The 20,215-nt window shown below is 44.7% G+C and overlaps 1 protein-coding gene across 10 annotated transcripts in view; it reads left to right on the forward strand.

The window, feature by feature from the left end:
* Window positions 1-20,215, forward strand: part of LOC100115199 (elongation of very long chain fatty acids protein AAEL008004) — a 46,532-nt gene that overhangs the window by 10,784 nt on the left and 15,533 nt on the right. For 5 of the 10 annotated variants that reach the window (XM_016983137.3, XM_016983135.3, XM_032601419.1 and 2 more), the window contains one exon: window positions 19,514-19,654. In XM_016983137.3, coding sequence (XP_016838626.1) covers window positions 19,597-19,654 — 58 coding nt within the window. In that variant the 5' untranslated portion in view covers window positions 19,514-19,596. Of the gene's footprint in view, window positions 1-7,905; window positions 8,390-18,151; window positions 18,319-19,513; window positions 19,655-20,215 lie in introns of those variants that run through there. The other 5 variants (XM_016983144.3, XM_016983131.3, XM_001599946.6 and 2 more) reach the window with 5 other exon arrangements.

Raw genomic sequence — 20,215 nt, forward strand, 5'->3', positions numbered from 1 at the left:
TTCTGCTGTTTTAAAATTTGAGCCTTGATTTCAGTACTTTATTTGATCATTTATGCAAGCACTTGCGATTTCTTTTAATGTTGTACTTTTTTATAGTACAAACATTCGAATCCGATCTAGTCATAAAAGTGGATGAATTTGTTAAATCTTTATATTTAATTTCAGCCTATTTTTCATCTGCGTGTTGTTCACGAACAATACCGGTTGATTTTTTTAATTACATAAGTGTAGAGGCGCGTAATAAGTATACAATTATTTCGTCCACGCCATACATCTGACATAATATTGATGAAGCAACTGATTGACATCGTTAATTCTTCTTGAACACGTAAACATGAATAATTTTGCTAATTTATGAAATGAGAGCAATTTGAAAGTATTTCTGTTTGATAAATGCGGATCAAAAATGCCAATTAGCGATACAATCAACGTCGACTCTACAACATAGAAGTCGCCATTTCTTGCGAAATCCGCATCCGTTCTAGCATCCTTTAATAAAAACTCGTCCCGGAGAACAAAGACCTCGAGAATCCGAAAAAGCACGTACTTCCCCAAAAGCATCTTACATCTTCCTCATAATTAAATCAAAATTCACCTATAAACGGGGATAAGTTCTTCCGAAAACCGCAGAAATCGTTTAATATCCGGATGAATTCATCTTGCGGAGTTTGCACACTCAGGGCACGACCAGTCGATGATTCAGTCAGTTATGATTCTAAAGCGACAGTTCATACGTGACGGAATCACCGTAGTGTATAAGATGTAGTAGCGGAACGGGCAGAAGGTCGCGAGAAATTCGTGAAATTCGGATGATGTCGCCGCGTGAGCACGTGTGTCTTATTGCATATGACTTGTCACAAGCTTACGTTATAGTAAGAATCACAAGTTTCTTATTTTCTCAATTTTGCGGTGCGATGAAGTATGCGGTTTCCTGATTTTTTCAGCTTAGAGGGGGAAAATCCTGGTGGTGAAATCGTCTGAATCAAATACTTAAAATTTAAAATCTACCAACATAAGTAAAATGTATATCACACTATCCATAATTAACATTCAGTTTCCATTCTACAGCCTCATAGCAACGAAATAGCGATTTTCCAAATAAATGATTCTTTCGCTAGATAACCAGGATAGATCCATTGCATCCATTTTCACCGCAAACATGAATAAGTCGTGGGCACTCAATCTAGTGGAATAATGCATCTCCCAAAAAAACTTTTTTCAAAAGTGAAAACGTGGCAAGAAAAAGACTAATAAACGTAGTGAAATCTCTAAATATTAAAATGTCAAGTATGTTTTTTGCTATACGCATTAAGATATAAAATTAAAGTTAAAATTAGTTTTCCCAAAAAATTATTTTGGGAGATTTCACATCTTTTACAAAGCATATGCCCGTTGCTATTGCACTTCATGAAATCTTGATCTATTCGATAGACAATAAGCTACTATTGCTTTAGACATTGATCGCATCGCGCATATAATCTTATTCTATGCATTATTATATGCATAGAATCGCGTGTGTCGCCGAGTAGCGGACGAATGTCGGTAAAGTAGATGAACCACTTTAACCACTGGTGTATAATACCTAACCTCACCGGAAGTCACGTGACCGGAGGAGACGAAAAAAATCGGGAGAGGATGGAAACTCTGAACGAAAAGAAATATACCGAGAAAATTTTCAACTTGCAATATTAAGTTAATAACTTAATATTTTTGGATGAATCTTTTTAATCATGAAAGATTAGGTTAATATATTCAAGTAGATACCAACAGATTGCGCATACGCGCAGTAGTAATGACATTTAAATGCTCTCGCGATTTTTTTAAGGTTAAGAAAACCCAATTTCAAAGTATATAGGGTTGCGCTGTCGACAAATCGTACTTTTTCTTGCCAGCGCGGCGCTTTCGCGCCCCTTGATAACGAGCGTTAGTGATCCGTGGAAACTAGCGCGACTTTATGATCGTCCCGATGAAATCGGCAACCGCGAATTGTTGTCAGTGCAGGCATAAGCGATAGTAAACCGAAGTAAAAGTTCGACCGGCTTACGGCGATATAAGTGTGTTGTGACTCATCGGTCAATCTTGTGTATCTTTAATGCCGGTATTTGATAGCCGCACCGATGAATGAACAAATCGAGAGTCTCTTATAGTGGGTGGAGTGTACTCCACGGCGTGGATTGACATAATGATTTTAGCCTTCTTTGTGTCTGGTTTTGAAATCTGGACTTTAATACGATGCTCGCGCGCGGATTCCTTTTGTAATTTATCTTTATTGCTGCAGCTTATTACTTTCTTGCTATTGATATTTTTTCGCTATCAGACGAATTGAAGGTTCCATATATTAAAGTAATGGAAGCCTTGAATCGTTTGTATGCATTATTCCATCCCAAATCTATTTTCAAAAATCGCTTATAAGACGAGAAACGATCATTGTACGGAAAATTTTAAACCCATGCATTTCATCAACAAAGCCTTAAAAATCAAGCACGCAACGAGCAGAGCGAGGGATTCGCAATGCACGCGCGACAAAACGGAAAAGAGGAGCAGTCGTCGTGTGTATCTGGCGTCCGGCCAAAAATCCTTGCGACTTCTTTCTCTTTCGCCGCGTGCCGCGTCCTTGGACATCGAGATTTATGGCTTCGCGTGCGATTTGTGCAGAAAAACCGGCAACTCAATGCGATTCAAGAATGCGTTCGTCGATCGGAATCTAATTAAACGCACTACGATATATATATATATATATATATTATCGATTTTGCTATTGACCTGGAAACTGCGTAGAAATCTTGTCTAAATCCAATAAAAGTCGAATATTTTTGCGATAAAATTTACGAAATGCCGCAATAGCTTTTGTGATTTTTGAAATCTATTATTTTTAGACAATCTGATGACGGATATCTTCAAAGTGTCATGTTTCAGAAATGTCATAGTGCAGATTCCATATTACTTGAGCGTCCACGCATAAGTATTTCATTCACATAAGTCTGTAGAGGCTTTTGACTTTGAATTTTTCGTTTGTCAGAGTACTCTTCTCTTACAAAAGATCATCGACCGGCTCGAATGTCCTCTAGCACTACTTAACACATCTGCATGTACGATCATCTCTTGAGTTTGTTTCGAAGGTTCATCTTTTTGATATAATATAATTTTTTACCCACAATAGTACGATGTTTATTTAGCATTTTTTATTCTTCGATATAATCCTAGGCTCTAAATAGAACTTGTGAGATAACATTAAATTTATATGCATTATTGAAATCGCTTTTTCAAAATTATCAGACGCAATCCATAATTCAGTGTCACCGAGTGCCGAGAATAATACTTCGTAGACAAAACTGACACGATTATAGGACTCATTAAAAAGCGAGCAACAAGCTCGATCCGTTGAAAAAGAAAGAAAAACAACGCTCATAAGTTGTGCAGCCTGCACAAGGCAAATTTACGAGGCGGATGCAGAAGAAAAAAATTATGGACCCCGCTCGTAGTTCCGAGTAACAGTTTCGACACTCCGGCGACAGGTGGACGAAATAAATATTTGGAACTGCGATTTTTACGATTCCGCAGTTCTCTTGCTGGCTATTACCGATTTTACGCTCGGTTCGGCAGTATCGGCTTTGTTCTCCGACTGTATCAAGACAATTGTTTCGAGATGCTGCGGGCGATTTTCGGATCTGTAATCGGTGCATTCATAAAAAAAGTAAAGCGATGATTCATCGGGCTTGGCTTGAGGTTTTCAAGGCCCACGATCCTCGGTGCTTCTTGTGCAAGAGATGAAGGATTTTGAATTATAGCGTAATTATCTTTACTGGATTCATATTGTTTCATAATTACTTCTGGATCTATAGCAAACTTAATCCTAAAAATATCATCATCTGCTGTGTTTTGACGACTTAACTCGATTTTAATTTATATTTCTCTTTGCACAGGGTCTCTAACATCGGTAATAAATTTCAATCGGATGTCATTCACCCTTGATTAACATTCACTTCCTCGATTTCTTCCGGTTTCCATGATATTTTTAGCTCTCGAACAGTATATTGCTGATCAATATATCCAGATAAAACTTTCCGCTACTTTGCGCTCTATATAGATTATCCAGTGACAATTGCCCTCGAAACAGTGCATTAAGTCAATTCTTAGTTCACTTTCTGTCTATTCATTCCGAATACTTTGAATCTATTAGCTTATTAAAATTTCAAACAGTTGAATTCGATAGTTTTTAGACTCTTTCTACCCTGAGAGTGGATTTTGGCACTTGAGCTGTTAATTCATGTAAGTGGAAAGATTTTAATGCGTTAAGTGATTGATTCGTATTCGTTCAAAATGGATAGTTAATGTGGCAAATTTTCGCAAATTTCATTAAACAACTATTATAGTCTTGTAATCTCATATTTTACTCCAAACCGAGCGTGAAAGACGCACAACACGTTTTTAATTAATTTGTTTAGTTTGATGGCCATTATGAATTATTGAGAGTAAATATGTATTCAAAAAAGATAACCTTTGTTTATCATAAGTGCAGTAAACTTCGAAATTCTGTCGACCACTCAATGGGAATTTTTTGCATCCCAATCAATTCAGCCTCTCATCAAGCCGCCTAATTCACTTTTGTTTTTGCATATCTCCGTCGTCGAATCCCAACAACTTCATCACTAAATATATTCCACGAGTAATGTAGCTATAGGAAAATTTTCTCCTCCAAAGGAAGAAATTACTGATGGGACTTTCCTGCGCAATTCTCTCCCGAAAAGTTCATCATTGTTCGAAAATTCATTCTTATCCACGCTAGGCTAATATCTATAAGCAACCTGCTTAATGAGTTGTCGAGCAGGAATACAGCAAGCCTCATCCTCGTGACGTAGATTTTTATGACCGCTTATCGTCGCATACGTATATCACAACGCGTAAATCCATCAATCCTGTATCGATGATGACGACACCAGTAGCTGGTCAACGGCCCTAATGATCGGAACTCGTTTTTTCTTCCTGTATGCCTCGCCTCTTCTCCTTGCGACCGGTACGCTGCGGTCAGAGAACGAGACCTTCGTGCGATAAATAATTCCGATTCTATAATACACATATCGATGCGCGTGTCTTGGAAATATTCCGAAAGGCTATACTCTCTCTCTCTCTCTCTCTCTCTCTCTCTCTCTCTCTCTCTCTCTCTCTCTATCGCACTTTGCTATTCCCGTTTTTTTTGACCGACTGATGGAGTTTTCGGACCGAGATTGTTGACGCCGGTGGAAAAATCCTAATTGATTCGGAAACAGACGTCAGCGTCGCATAATTGATTATTAGGAAGTTTTCCTATACACATGATCGACGCAGCGAAATTCGGCATACGATTCGTGGGATGTGTATGATATATGGGCGAGGGCAATTTCCTGGCTACAGTTTTTTTTTTGCTGGAGACAAATTTCTGGGGCAATGAACGGGTGTTTGTATCGGTTCATATCCTGTAAGGATGTAAACAGTGATTTTCGTAGCTGAGAAAAAACGAGCGACTATCGTCATCCAATGTTTGTGATGGAAAAATAAGTTGCCATGACCTAAACGCTGTGATAGTTTGCACTTTAAATCTGCATACTCGTTTCCGATTGAATAAGCTTTTTATGCGACAAGCGCTTTTAAATTTTAATCGAAATCGTTCTAATCCAACAACAAAGCTTCGATTCCACTTGAAGTTTTGAAAAAAGGACATAACCTGCATTTTACGATCGCGCATGATTGTCCCCAAAACACTCAGAACTTAAACGAGGCACACATGTTTGCGCTTCTCACATCATCGCACCAGTACGAGCGACGAGCAGTCGCCATGATCAAGTGTTTATTTGCCGAATAAGCGCTAGCTCATGAATCCATAATCCTCGTGTAGACGCGCACAGGGGACTGTTTTCCGGCCGACCTACTCTTTTCATTAGACGCTAATAAAAGTGAAGTAACTCTTGCGTGCGTGCGAGAAGAGGCCAAGCATCTGACATTGACACTTTAATCGCGCTATAATATGTTTACGAGGAACTGTGAAAAATTCTCTCTCATTCCGAATTAACGCTTCATCTGCAAAGGTCTGCCGCATAAATTACGAGTTCACGGCATCCTAATCCTCCGCGGACGCGCAAAAAGCGTATATAGATATTTTTCGCCGCTATGACGTAGCTAGAAGTATACACCGAGAGGCTCTATATATTATTGACAGAGCGTCGAGAGCGCGCGCGTGCGCGGTAATTAAAAGGCAGTTTTCCGTGCATGTGCACGTGTGTATTCCAGAAGATTCGACGAGGCGACGCTATATAGCACAACTCTCAGGAATTCCGGTGATGCAGGTGTCATAACGAAGAGTAGCTTCTCGAAAATTATTTCTACCACGTGCATGTGTATGCGCATGTGTAATGTATGCTACGTCACACGCTGCACACAGAAGCGCAGCGCAGCGTCGTAAAAGTCAAACATTTAATGCGTCACGCACACGACGCCCGGAGCCATTTAGTACTTGGTCGATGTGTGAATGAGTTTGCGATCCGACGATAAAGGAGCATGTAGATATGGCATATACAGAGGATCGAGAGTGAAAAGTCGTGTCCGTTCGAGAAGGTGTGCGATGAACTGCTTTTGTTTGTTGTGGTAGACGTGAGATTCCCGACGTACGGTTATATATACTTTGACGCAGATTTATGAATTATCCGCGCTCGCGATTGTCAATTAATTTGAATTCGTGACAGTATGCGCAAACTAAGGCCGTCTGCATTTTTTTCTCTCCTAGCGCATTTTAACATTATGATATTATACAAAATTAAGTACGTGGAATACCTATATTTAGTCGCATTTTTTCGTTCGCGTATACCAATCGATGATACGCGGGTTCAGCTTCGACACAATAAAGACCGCACGTGAACCTTACAAGATTGCATACACCGGTCCCACGATCGTTCGAATTCAAATACGATCTAAAAGTAGCGCCGCACTCGCCAATATCGTGACCGAAAATTTTCCCATAACCCTTGCCACATATCTCACATGCGCAATTGAGCATCGAGGATTTCCCTAAAAGAACAATCAAAACACACATACACGCGCATTGAACTTATGCTGATATGCCTTTTGTTTCGATCGGTTGTACACAATGCTTGCTTTACTATATTATACAGGTGTACATGTACTCACAGAGGCCGAGGGTCCGTGACGTCGTTACCACTCCTGACGTCACGAAAAGCAGAGAAGATGATGCGTATACGGTATATCCCTCTCGTGCCGCGATGATGAGCCGCGAATATAATTCGGTGGCGACGATCATTAGACTTGCAGAGCTTGGACGTAAACCGCCGTGGAACAATATGTTTGCTAGGTGTTTATGATGCGACGTGCGGCCCATTTGAAAGTCTGACTTCGCGATCTATTTTGAATTTTTCGTAGCTCGCCGTTATGCAACGCCGCCGGCATTCTCGGGTGCCGATTTTTTGCCGATCCTCTCCTTTTTATAATGGGATTCTCGAGCCGCGATTCCAAGACGAGTCCTGTTGACCAGTTTTGCATGCGAAAGCCGCGCGGATTCTCGAAAGCGTTTGCTGTTTTCCTTGTTTGTATTGGGCGATTCTTGCGGCGAGCGAGAGATTCGGGAAGACTGGCCGGCACTGCGGAAAATCGTTTAGTCACGATGGCACGTGTATTCAGTGTGAAGTTGACCGAGTAAAATGCCGGTTTTCCAGCTGACGGTGCAAGCAGTGTATCTTCGACTTGCCGATCTACTGTGCGATCGATCAATGAGTTGTCATTCCGCGCGACTGATAAATCTTCGACGATCCTACGTCATTATTTCCTACCGATCTCTGAACACGGAGAGTGAATCCCCGCTAAAGCCCTTCAATCGCAAAACAACAGCTCGATGTACCACGAGGGCAGATCGGCAAAGTCGCCGATGCGTAGGTGAAGCCAATCGCAGAGCTGTAGCCAGAGTCAAGTCAGCGAACCGGGCGGCGGCGCGGGTGGGGCGAATCGCGCGGAGGGGATCGGCGGTGGTGGCTCGGCTAAAAGCAATGCGCGCCGCGGCGCGCAGACAGTCCGCGCAAAGAGAACCACCGAGCAGCATCGCTCTCGGGCACGACGACGTTCGCTCCTTCCTCTCTTGGTTTCGTCCCCCTTTTGATTTCGACCACCGATTGATTTTCGGCTTTTTTCCACTTTGCTTCTTCTTCATTCGGTGCTCGTTCGTCGTGCCGGACCAATCTCGCGTGATTGTCGAGAGACAGGAGAGTGAGACAAGAGACTGAGTGTGCACCGGGCGCATCGGGCCAGTGTTTTGTGGATCCGCGCGCGCGACCAGCTGATCTTTGGGAAGAGATCGCTAGCGATAGACGACGCGCGAATTTCAGCGCTTGCTGCGTCCCTCGACAGATCGGTAAGTCTTGGATGGTGTTGAGTGATATTTTTTATTTATTTTTTTTTTGTTTCTAATTAAATTTAACGAGAAACGCAGGTATATCGCTCAATTTTGCGAGGATAAATTTCTCGGCATTTCGTAACACCACGTTTGGTCCCGCTCGGGACCGAGTAAACACACGCGGCTTTTTGGCAAATAATATTCCGGCGAGAGCTTCGGACCTCTTATCCCGTATATTTATGTTTCTATTAAAATATTTGCCCATCAGCATCGTTGAAGTTACCGAAAACCGTTCGTCTTAATTTCTCAACAAACCTTTCCTCGTTTCACTAAATCTACAGCGTTAATCGTCTCTTTAGGCAAAAACCATACTCATAACGCAGCGCTTGCGCGAAGTGTAATCGGCTCCTTAAAAACCTTCTCGAAAAGTCTCCCGGAACGCGCAGTTTTACAACCGCCTCTCTCAAAACTACCAACTGCGTCCTAAATCACAGCGATTATACCCTCTCCAAATCCTCAGAAAATTCGAGCACCTAATGAGCCTTCCAACCACGTCGTTTCGCGCCGATCCCCCCAGTTTTTCCTCTCCACGCTCTGATGCAGTACTCGCAATATATATAAATACGTTTTCTAATCGCGTAGCTCTGCGTCGACACAATCGGTTTTGCGCAATCGAGGAGACGCTGTTGCCGCGTGCGACGACGACGTGATGTCCAATCCTCGTGCGACTCACGCCGTGTCCCGCTGTATAGTATTACATTTTTTTTCGAAACGGATTACGTATATTATTGTTTTGGATTCGCGAAGTGCGAAAAATGTTCTCGCGCTGTATCAAGACGCGCGTGTCGATTTGAATTTCGGGCTGGAGTGTGCACCGCTGTTAAATTTAGTGCCTGTTTAATCTCTCGAGAGCGACAATAAGGAATAATAAAAGTGCACATGGTGGCTTTTGAGATTACAATTTATTCGAGAAGTATATACGCGAGCGAACCGGCGTAGTGTGTGCTACACGATCGAAGCGGGAAGTGAAGTCGCGCGCAGGGCCGACCACCCCCGGAATGTTACTACTTGCGCCGCGCGCGGTGTCAAGGCCTGCCTCGTGGTTGAGTGTACTCTCTTTCTCTTTCGAGGCGCGTGCAGTCGCTTCGGTTTCTGCAATCGAAAAGGATCTTGCTCGGCACGATGATCACGAACTAATTGATAAGTCCATCATTCGGCGACGTTTGTTTCCAATCTTCCTTATCGCAACCGAAATCAACTTCGAGGCTTGAATTGATAGTGTACTATCTATTTTTTCAAATTTCCATCACCGACTTTCATCGATCCGAAGCAACAAAGCGACCGACCATACACCTCTCAAGGTCCGTCCACTCCTTTGCATTCGCGCCTCGCAGATAGGAATCTCTCGTGCTGCAGTAGCTCCCCCTACTATGGCTATATAAAAAAAGAAACGCTGGAATTTCAATTTGTCCACACAATCCTAGTATATACCCGCGGAGATACTCGAGCTCACGTGGTGGAGGCCGCGCGTGCAATGCTTCTTCCGATCGAGCAAGCACAGTTCGAGAGATTCCTCGTCTTCGTCATCGCCGTACATTGTAAATGAATGTTTTTATACGCGCATTAGTATACACATTGAAAAAAAGGCACTATCGGACGTTTTTATTCCTCAGCGGCGTTGAAATTTTTATCGTCGACGCTTATATACGTGCGCTGCGATGGCGAATCGATCGCTATATATACACGCGTACTCATTCTTGTCCTGAAAGTTGAAAGTTTATATTAGAAGCGCGTTTCATGTTTTCAAAATTCGAGCGTTCGACGTAGCGAAAATTCCAGACGCGCTGCAATAATTACGAAATCGCGCCTGCGGCTTTATTATACAAACGGCAAAAACTTGTATGTATAACCGATAAACATTCGTAATAAATTCCCGGGGCATTGCGCAACGGGCGTATTAGTAGCATCCGATCGATGATAATCGAAGTCACGATGCCGATTTTAATTCACGACACATCCGCTTTTATGTGCAACGCCGTTGAAAAAAAATTGAATATCTCGTCGTACACTTGCGGTTATTGGCGCGAAACCAGATGTTCTAGCGGATGAGATAACGAGGTATATGAATACATACACGTGCGGGTGTATCGGAAATCGACGCGGTGTACTGCATTTTCCGAGCAGAACGAGTTCATTCGATTATCAAAGTAGCTTCGCAGGCTGATACCATTGATTTGCTTCGAATAATTTAAACAACATTCTGCTTGGCTATGGAGCTGCCTTCCGTCGGCCTCCGCCAGGGTAACTTACATTATTTCCCTACGCGAGTTATTTCCGCGTGCACATGCACGTGTGGAATTTCGCACGAGCCATCGCCACGTTCTCTCCCGCGTTATAGCGAAGCCAGTGGCTGTTCTCCACATTCAGAAAACGCGCCGATATTCAAATGTTTACGCTTCCCATTAAAAGGTCGTAGTAGTATATAGCCTTCGAGGGTTTCCGCGCTTCGTTCTCTTTGTTCTCTTCTCGCGTTTCCATCATCGCGATGCACACGCGTCTCTTTTCGACCGTTTTGCCTCCCGTCCATCGCTCGCGTGCGTCAGCAGAACAACAAAGTGAAAAGGGTAATTTTTGCTGTAGAGATCAGTTGGTTATTATTTTCGCGGCGACGATAGAGGTCGATTAAAAACCGTCTAGCATAACGTCGCGTTCCGCGAAATTCCGAGACAGAGAGAGGAGTGCGCGCGGCTGTGGAAAAAAATTTCCTAAACCAAGCGGTAAATCTCTTCCTCTCTCTCTCTCTCTCTCTCTCTCTCTCTCTCTCTCTCTCTCTCTCTCTCTCTCTCTCTCTCGGCGAGATCTGCAACGACGTGACATCTTTAACTCATCGCGAATTTGACTTTCAAATTCGGCGCGCGCTCGCGCTGGATATGAGAGAACGAAAACGATGATGCGGAATGTAGCGCGTTTTGCGGGTAGTTTGCTTAGTTTCGAGCGAGCTGCAATAATAACGAGGATTTCATTAGTTTGTTATGCTGCGGAGCAGCGCTAGTGCGTTTTATCGATACATCTCGATTGTACCGATTTCGACGAGCTATCTGCGCATGAATAATTCAGCGAAGGCTGTGAGATTTTTCCGCGGAATTACACGAACGCAAATGATGCACGTGTCCGATCTTTTTTTCCAGACAGTATGTGTGCAGCGCGTCCGATCAAAAATAAGAATATAGAGACGGGCGTATAAAAAATAGTAAAATATGCACCGTGCGCCAGTGAGAACAGCGTACATGCAAACGCGCTGTTATAATTATCTAAAACTGCGAATAAATTTCCGTGCTATGTAAGGCGCACGTGTGCTGGAAAAGAGCATCGCGATAATTGTATATACCCGCGAGTAATTGATGTCTCTTTTTATATCAGTTACCATCAATTACTTTTTTGCTCTACTCCATTTACATCCGTTCGCTACGATGTGTGCAGTTTGAAAACGAAAAAACCTTATAACACAATCGCTTTGATTCTCTCGATCCTTTGTTTTTGGCGCGGGCGACTTTTGAAAAATTCAGCACCGCAGGACTTGGGCTGTTATGTCAGATGAGTTTTTACCAGCGGACTCCTGCCTATCAATTAGTTTTTGCTTATTACTGTGTATTCGATGGAGTGATTATGCCGATTTTACTCCTTCCTGGTTCTCACATAACAATGAGCCGCGATTTTCCCGGTAAATAATTGTTTATTTCGCTTCGTCAATCAGCGACGATAGTGCACACGATCTCGTATTTTCGTCACGTTCCGAGTATACACGATGGCTCGAGAGAAAAAAAAATCCTGTCGCACGCACGCACACACACCTGTACACTATCCCAAAATGTACGTTTCCCGACGGTTCACACTACTGGCAGTGGTACGAATCAATGGCAGGCGCAAAAAGACGTAATTTTCATTCACCGAAGAATAGCCCCCCGAGGCGGTAGTTCATAATGTTATAATAATAGGCCGTGTAAAATTCGTCGCACAAAAAAATAAGTGTACACTTATACACATCTTGCGCAAGCTCCGCGTACATATAGCGGCGAGCGTTCGCCTGTTGCGATCCTTTTATCCTCGGGGCGATGCTCGAGCAACAGCTACATGCGCGCCGGCTATCCGGGTCTAGGTCGACAGATCGCTGTATATGTTTATTGTTCGCTCGTATATACTGCGGCGCATGTCGCATTGATCACGAGGGAAGGAAGATTCTCTGGATGGCAATGACTGTAATTATAAGAAGTTCGCGGGTCTATTTTTGACGAAATCCACCCGCACCTGCGCACCGGAGGATCAAAGTCCTATTTTTAATGCGCGTCGGGTGAATCATGTAGAGGGCCTTGACTACACTCTCCCGCGGACGTTAATGAGAATTCATTATTCCGAGTTAGAGTGCAAATTAATAACAAGGCGCTGCGAAGCTCGCGCGGCGCGCGCTTTCCAACTAAACAATCGATGTCGACGTCGAATTCCTCGCGACTCGTGTCATCGCTCGTGCAACGGCGTGTCTGCGGTGTGAAACGATTATACTTATACCGCGTGTAATACGATAACAGCAGAATCGACCTAGATTAGAAAAAAGGGATCGATGAGAAATTAAAAAAAAGCATAGTGCCCCGAAAATAATAGCGCAGGCGCCGCCAAGTGCCGGTTGCCTCAGTATATACACACACACACACAGCGAAGCTGACGGTCTCGTTGCGTAACCGCAGAGATTCTCGCCATCTCTCTCTCTCTCTCTCTCTCTCTCTCTCTCTCTCTCTCTCTCTCTCTCTCTCTCGGACTTTGACTATGCGTCCGGCATTAATGCGTTACGTGGTGGCACTTTCGCCGCCGCCCGGTGCGCGGAAAGCAAATTTCAGCTCTGCGCAGCGCTCGGATCGAGATGAGCGACTGTAGGAATAGCTTGCTCGGATTTACTGTTCAACGACGAGGGCTATACTCCATTGGGTAATGCGTGTATTAGAGTATATCACACCGCGGCGCGGACTAATTGGAGGAGATTTATAATAATGTGCTCCGAAGTGAAATTGCTCCTCTTTTAATTAAATTATCTCGGGCGATGTTAATTAAAAACGAGTCGAAATACGTTGACAATCGTTGCGAGCTTCGTCCGCACACGGCACACAAGGCCCATTCGAATTCGTTATTATAATGTAGTCCTCGTTTGCACAGTCCAAGCGAGTGGCTTGCATACTCGGCCGCGCGCGAATGTGGCGCTCGACACACACACATACACACACACACGCGCACGCACGCACATGTATATATATATATATATATATATATATATATATATATATATATATATATCCGCGGCGCAAGTGAATTTTACCACCACCGCCTCGACACTCGTGTGTGTGTATACCAAAACGATTTAACGTCGCGCGTCGACAATATGGACACTCGCTGTCGTCCTTTTTTTTCTGGAAACGTCTTTATCGTCGCTCTAACGCCCGTATTTGCATTCGTGTCAAAAGCCTGGTGTTTGCGCACGGTTATACAGTGATTGACGCGCGGGTCGAAGATCGCTCCGATTTTTCGTGGGACCACAGCGAGGCGCCGTGTCTTTGGGGAAAATGAAGTCCCGACCTCTTCCAACGGTGAAAAGTACAATGTACGTCACGGCGACGAGACGATTTTTGCATAATTATTCGCGGGATAGCCGCGTACGTAACGTAGTGTTTGCCAAGGCCGTAAGATATTTACGTATGGATAATATACGAGAACGAGATGATGATGATGATGATCGTGTATCGGCGTATGGTTGAGGCTGTATCGCAAACTTTCTTCGAGTTTTCAGGGTCGGTCATGAACTCTCCCGTACAGACAGAGCTTCGTACGCACGATAACGACGCCATTATTACGTTGTTCTCTAATTACGCAAGGCCGAGTATTATTTTGAAATTGCGCTATACAGGTCGACGTGTGCGCGTCTGCGCGTATGTGTGCCATTAGTTCACGTCTACTCGGAAAACGAGTCACGTTGCGCCACGCGACTCTATAGCGCGCGATCGATTTTGTTGTTTTTTTTTTTCGATCGATCGTGTTTCTCGCAGTGCTGATTTACCATCGGATGCGCAGACACATATAAATCGTCGTCAACTTTGCGCCCATCCTCTCGAATTCCGCCGCGATGATAGCGGCATTACTTAATCCGCTCTCCGGCGGCTTCACGATAATGACGCCTTTATCCCGTATCGCTTTCATAGTGGAACGTCGTCTGGTCGCGCTGATTGAATCGGCCGCCGCAAAAGGAGGAAGACGCGACGCTCTGCGGTTGTCAGTGATATATATATATATATATATATATATATATATATATATATATATATATATATATATATATATATATATATATATATATGTGTGTGTGTGTGTGTGTGTGTGCGTGTGTGTGTGTGTGTGTGTGTGTGTAAGTCAGCATCATACCGGCGACTGAGAGCTGCGCTTTTCCGTTGAGTCGCGTAGGCGGCATTTCGCTGACCGTAATTTCGCACTTGGGCAACAATGTAAACAGAACGAAGAGCTTCTCGAGCACCGATGCAGCGCGGATTGTTATTAAGAGACATTGGCGGTTATTTAACGCTCTGGCCGTCGCGTGCGAGGTGAGATAACCGCGCTCTCGCTTTCTGGAGGCGTTTGTTTAGTTTTTTTTTCTTTCGGTTGATTTTCGACGCTCAACCCGCGATCGAACTTAACATTCGCTAAATTCGAAAAAGAAAGATTGCAAAACGAGTTACATCCATAGCGAGGCGCTTATCGGCGAGCGATCGAGCATACAATTAATACTTTCGAAACGCCGTATCGATAACATAACACACCTGCTAATTTCTCCCAACAAATCACGACATATAACTCGGGATTCGCGACCGTAGACTCTAGAGCCTAATCGCTCTTTGGCAATCTGTACATATACATGAGAGAGGACCACCTGAGCGGAAGACCCGCATTTTTCTGTCGCGCGCGCTCTACGAGCGTTTTCGCAACGCCTTTCGCTTATGCCTACCGCGTTTTCGAAGGTCCTGCGCGACGATTTTGCAACGCCTGTACATACGAGTATCGGTCTCTCTCTCGTGCACTAGATCGGTATGGCGAAACCGATCGATTTTCGTTCGACATCTTTGGGGGACGAGTTTGAACAGTTACACTTGGCTAATGCCCGCACGCGGTTTGGTTCGGGTACACAAGCTCGGGGCAGATCCTCGAGTTTACGGAGGTTTTGAGCAAGAGACGACGCGTCTTTGCTCTAGCTAATGTATGCGCCTGACAAAGTCTCCTCCCGGTAAATGTATCGCGTTACATTCCACCCATACGCAGCTAATATAGCACATATAAATCGCGACGGTAAAATCGTCCGGAAAGAGGCCTGCGCTTTCAGAACCATCTCCTCCGGCGGGCCATCAATTATTCAGCGATTAATTCTCGACAACGGCGCGTGCCTCCAATAATTTTTTCTTCTCGCTCTTGCGCCACTGTATAATACTATACACACAGCCCCGGCGCTTCCGTGTGCCATCGTCGCGTTTATCAGTTATATAATCGACGAGTCGAGCGCCGAGTGAAACGCCGCGTTCGGTAAATTAGGTGTGTAGCGAGGGCCTCAGATTCGACGTTTTTGCAATTTGCATTACGTTAATCGTTCGCGCGGCGGGATGAGAGTGAGAGATTCATTCGAAGCTGTTTGTGTTACGTTCGGCTGATGCTGTTATTCATTTGCGCCGCGACGACAGCTTGTGAAACGGAATTCCGAGTGGTCTGCGGTGCTTTTATTTTCAGGCCAGTCTTTACAATCGTATTCGCCAGGCTCGATATGCACTTGTTTGGTAATTAGCGTGTGGCAATATTATTAAATATCGAGGCGAAAAAGTCAATTTTGCAACTCTTCGCGAGTCCGTACAGATGCTTTATAGACATGACACGCAATGAATTATCCTTAATGAACGAGTAACGAGTTTTTTTTCGGCGCAGGTGTTGAACTATGCGCTGCACAGCGATTAAAAATCTAAAAGTAATCCATCATTCGATTTTTATCTATATATATAATTTCATAATTGCGACGCTGGAATACTCGTAATTGTGACATAACGGAAACTGCGGCTCGAATAAGAAGTTTAAAGGAAGGTCGATATGTCAGCTGCTCGTGGATATTGCAAAACTTTGCAGTTTTTCTCGCGTCGTGTTACGAATGAAAACTTTGATTCCCGGGGTTCGGTCAAAGATCGCGAAGCTCATTTTTGTAAAAGCATAACAAGTTGAACAGTCGATTTCATATAAATACATCGAATTCCCGTGAATTACGAGTGAAAGGAAAATGCCTTTCTGCATGACTCGACATAATACGGACGAAATTAATCAATATGCGCGTTTCTTTCTCCGCTCGATCGTCGCATAGAGCATAAGCGTCCAGTGCTGTTATACGCCACTTAAAATTTCACCCCAAACATTGAAATCCCGCGCAGACTTTCTCGGGAACAATGAAACCGTAACATGCCATTCATCGCGTGTGCGCCTCTGATGTACGAAAAACGGAATCGAGGCTCACAGCAGCCGCACAACGTCGCACTCGTCGTCCGCTATAACCGGATTCTCGCGTTGCAAGGTCGTTAGTCGACATCCCTTGGCCTTGAGTCGCCCGACTTCTCTTTATTCTCTATCCCGATCTCTTGCGGCGGGACACGCGGTGAACGACTTTTTTCTGCGCCGATCGCTTCCGCATTTTTCGGTGGTGATAGGGACAATCGTGCATATAGTACACTGTAGCGCACGTTATGGGCTATTATTTTATTCCCAGACTGGTAATCGCATACACTTTCGATAATTTTGGTCTCTGCCTATCTCATTCACCTCTAACACGCGATTCCATTCATCAAAGCATATTCCGTGTCATTTAACATCTTCGCCTCCTTCTAACCTGCACGCGACGCTGCGCATATAATACAGCGTCTTCGACTTTTGCCTGTCTCTCCGCTCTATACTTGCTCTCGGCAATTCTCCTCTGTACACCTATATACATGCACTCTCTGTGCACTTACGCAACTGCAGCTCTCGATGACGGATGCACGCGACCGAGCAGTTATGGGAACGACGGACGCGACGCGCGGGGACAAAGAGAGACAGAGACGCACGAGACTTGTGTGTGTGAGCGCGTGCAGCGTGCAATTGAGGCGCGCTCGTCGATAATTTAGAGGTCGCGTGTGCAGTACGCGAGGAAAATAGTTGCAGTAGTCCTTTGGGGGTTGATTTTTTCCTGAAAACTCGTCGCAATGTGTGGAGCCGAAATTTTTTTCGGTTCGTTCTGCAACGGCGGAACGTGCGCGAACTGCCGATTCGTTAATGCAACAACGGTTCGTCGAGAGCCGAAGGTCGGTTGGTTATGTTTTACAAACATTCTGTGAAAAACTTTTCGCAACGCGAGCTTTCAAAACGATTCGAAGGACGTGAAAATATTTTTTTTTTAAACTCTAACGATATTATCAAACAAAACAAAACAATGTGCGCGTAGATGGAAAGGCGCAGAAATCGGCACCCTATATGTATATATATATATATATATACACGCATACACACATACGCATGCCTGCGCGAGCGCGCGATTAAGGACTGTATAATAGCGGTGCGCGACACCTACTGAATCGTCGTCTATTGGCCTTGAAGCACGAAGCGCTTTAGGAACGAGCGCGAGGCTCTCTCTCTCTCTCTCTCTCTCTCTCTCTCTCTCTCTCTCACTCTCGAGTTGCATCGAAAGCGAAATCCAACGGGTTACCAAACCCAAGCGACGCGCGTGCGATGTTATTGTCTCGCGACGTGCCGACTCTGTGCCATCACTCCTCTCTTCTTCTGGATTCTACAACGAGCTCCGTGTGTGCGGTCATTTAAATTTGGTGCTCGTACAGTGCAGGAGCGAGAGTGAATCGATCGTGAGTTTTCGTGCGACTGTGCAGTTGTATACTTGCCGATCTTCGTATAGCTGCGTAACACAATGTGCGACGATCGTAGAGCAGCTGATGCATCGTTGTAAACGCTCGCAGCTGCCTCCAAACGTAATTAGGTCGATTCGCAAGAATGTTCATCACGCGGTATACTCGCGTTTTCTTCAAATACACAAGTTCTGCTATTTATACCGCGTATTTGACGCGCGTTAGTGTATACTACCCACGCAGCGCAAAACAGCCGAATCACTCTCACTGCCACATCCTGTATCCCACCAGCTCATCCCATAGACAGACGCGAAAAAAAAAATCGCGCAGGAAAGGCAAAACCGTTATCCAATCGCGAACGCGTAATCGCGACCTCGATTCCCCAGTGCGCGCGCGAGAGAGCATTATACTTTCGATGTCAATGTCAAGCCGCGCGAGTCCATCCGGGGGCGGCTGTACAGCTTTCGATTTCGATGAAATTTTCGGCCGACCTCGATTTCCCGCGTGTACGCACCTAACCTCAAATCAGCCAGTGCAGGAGCGTCGCCGTCGTCGGCGCGAGGACGTTAAGTAATACGCCCTCGATCACGTATGTAGCAAGAGGCGGGGGCTCTCCTATACGCGTACGTACGTGCTGCAGACATACCGATTGTGCGCGAGTCGCGTGTCGCTCGCGCCAACTATTCTCGATTTTTTTCCCTCTATTTTATTATCCGTTAAAGCGGGAAGGAGCTTGTGTTATTGGAAAATGTTCAGCTCCGTCGCTCTCGTGGCCTTGGTGAACTGTGCGGATGTGGTATGAGCGGTATAATTGATGCGCGGGGCTCGATGTCGCGTCGCCTTGACTTTACCGATCTCTCTCTCTCTCTCTCTCTCTCTCTCTCTCTCTCTCCGTGTGTGCGTGTGTACTTAACGATTTTGTTTCAACGCCGGGAATGCGTCTGAGATGATAATTTTCAATTTGGGAAATCGGTAAAAACCGGCCGCGCCTCGCTTTTTAGAAACTTGTGATCACGGGTTTTGTACCGATTTATATAGCTTTTGAAAAAGGTATAGACAAAAAGAGCGAAGCGATCGCCGAATATACAGGCGTAATATAATAAGCTTATTAACAACCAAACGTCGTAGTTGTTCGAGACTTCAAGGTTCTCCCGAGTGGTTTATTAATTTTCCCTCTCCATCACTTCTGTTCCAGGACGAAGCATTTCCGGGTAAGACAGCGCAGCGAGTCTCGGCGGAACTACAGACCTTCTCGCCGGAAGGCTCGTCCTCGACAAGATGTCGATCGTCATGCAGTACGTGGACCGGTTCCACGAGATACTCAACACACATGCAGGTAAGTCTCTTATGGGATACAGAGGGTAAACACAATAATGGCCCTGTTTAGCGCCTACTCGGAAATATATTTGTCTCCGGACTCTCTCGTTAGTTTTCGAAGGGGGCAACGACAGTTGTTTGAAATATGAAAGACCGAAGCGAGCCGAGCATACACACTTACCTACTCGAAATCGGTAAACTAGCTGTCCTATAATAATGCCGCACTGTATATTCGCTCGGCGAGCGCAGCCGCGATTTCGACGCGCGTTGCGAGGATCCTCACAGTTCTCGTTTGCCGGCTTGCGCAAAGAGACGCGCTTGTGTCAGGCTACTTTTTTTCTCTCTCTCGGTATATATATATACCCTCGAGCTTTCCCACGATGGATAAGAGGAGAGGCGATTCTGAATGCGCGTGTGCTGACGAGTTAATTAATTGCCCGACTGTCTTAGCGCCTGTTTGGCACACCGGTATTTTGATACGTCTTCAAATTAGCTTCTCTCCTCCTTTTCTTTTGTATTGTTAAGTTATAGCACAAACGTTACAACGGCACAGCTGTAAATTCAAATACATCGTCGGAAT

The sequence above is a fragment of the Nasonia vitripennis genome, chromosome 1 (genome assembly GCF_009193385.2).
Source record: "Nasonia vitripennis strain AsymCx chromosome 1, Nvit_psr_1.1, whole genome shotgun sequence".
NCBI lineage: Eukaryota > Metazoa > Arthropoda > Insecta > Hymenoptera > Pteromalidae > Nasonia > Nasonia vitripennis.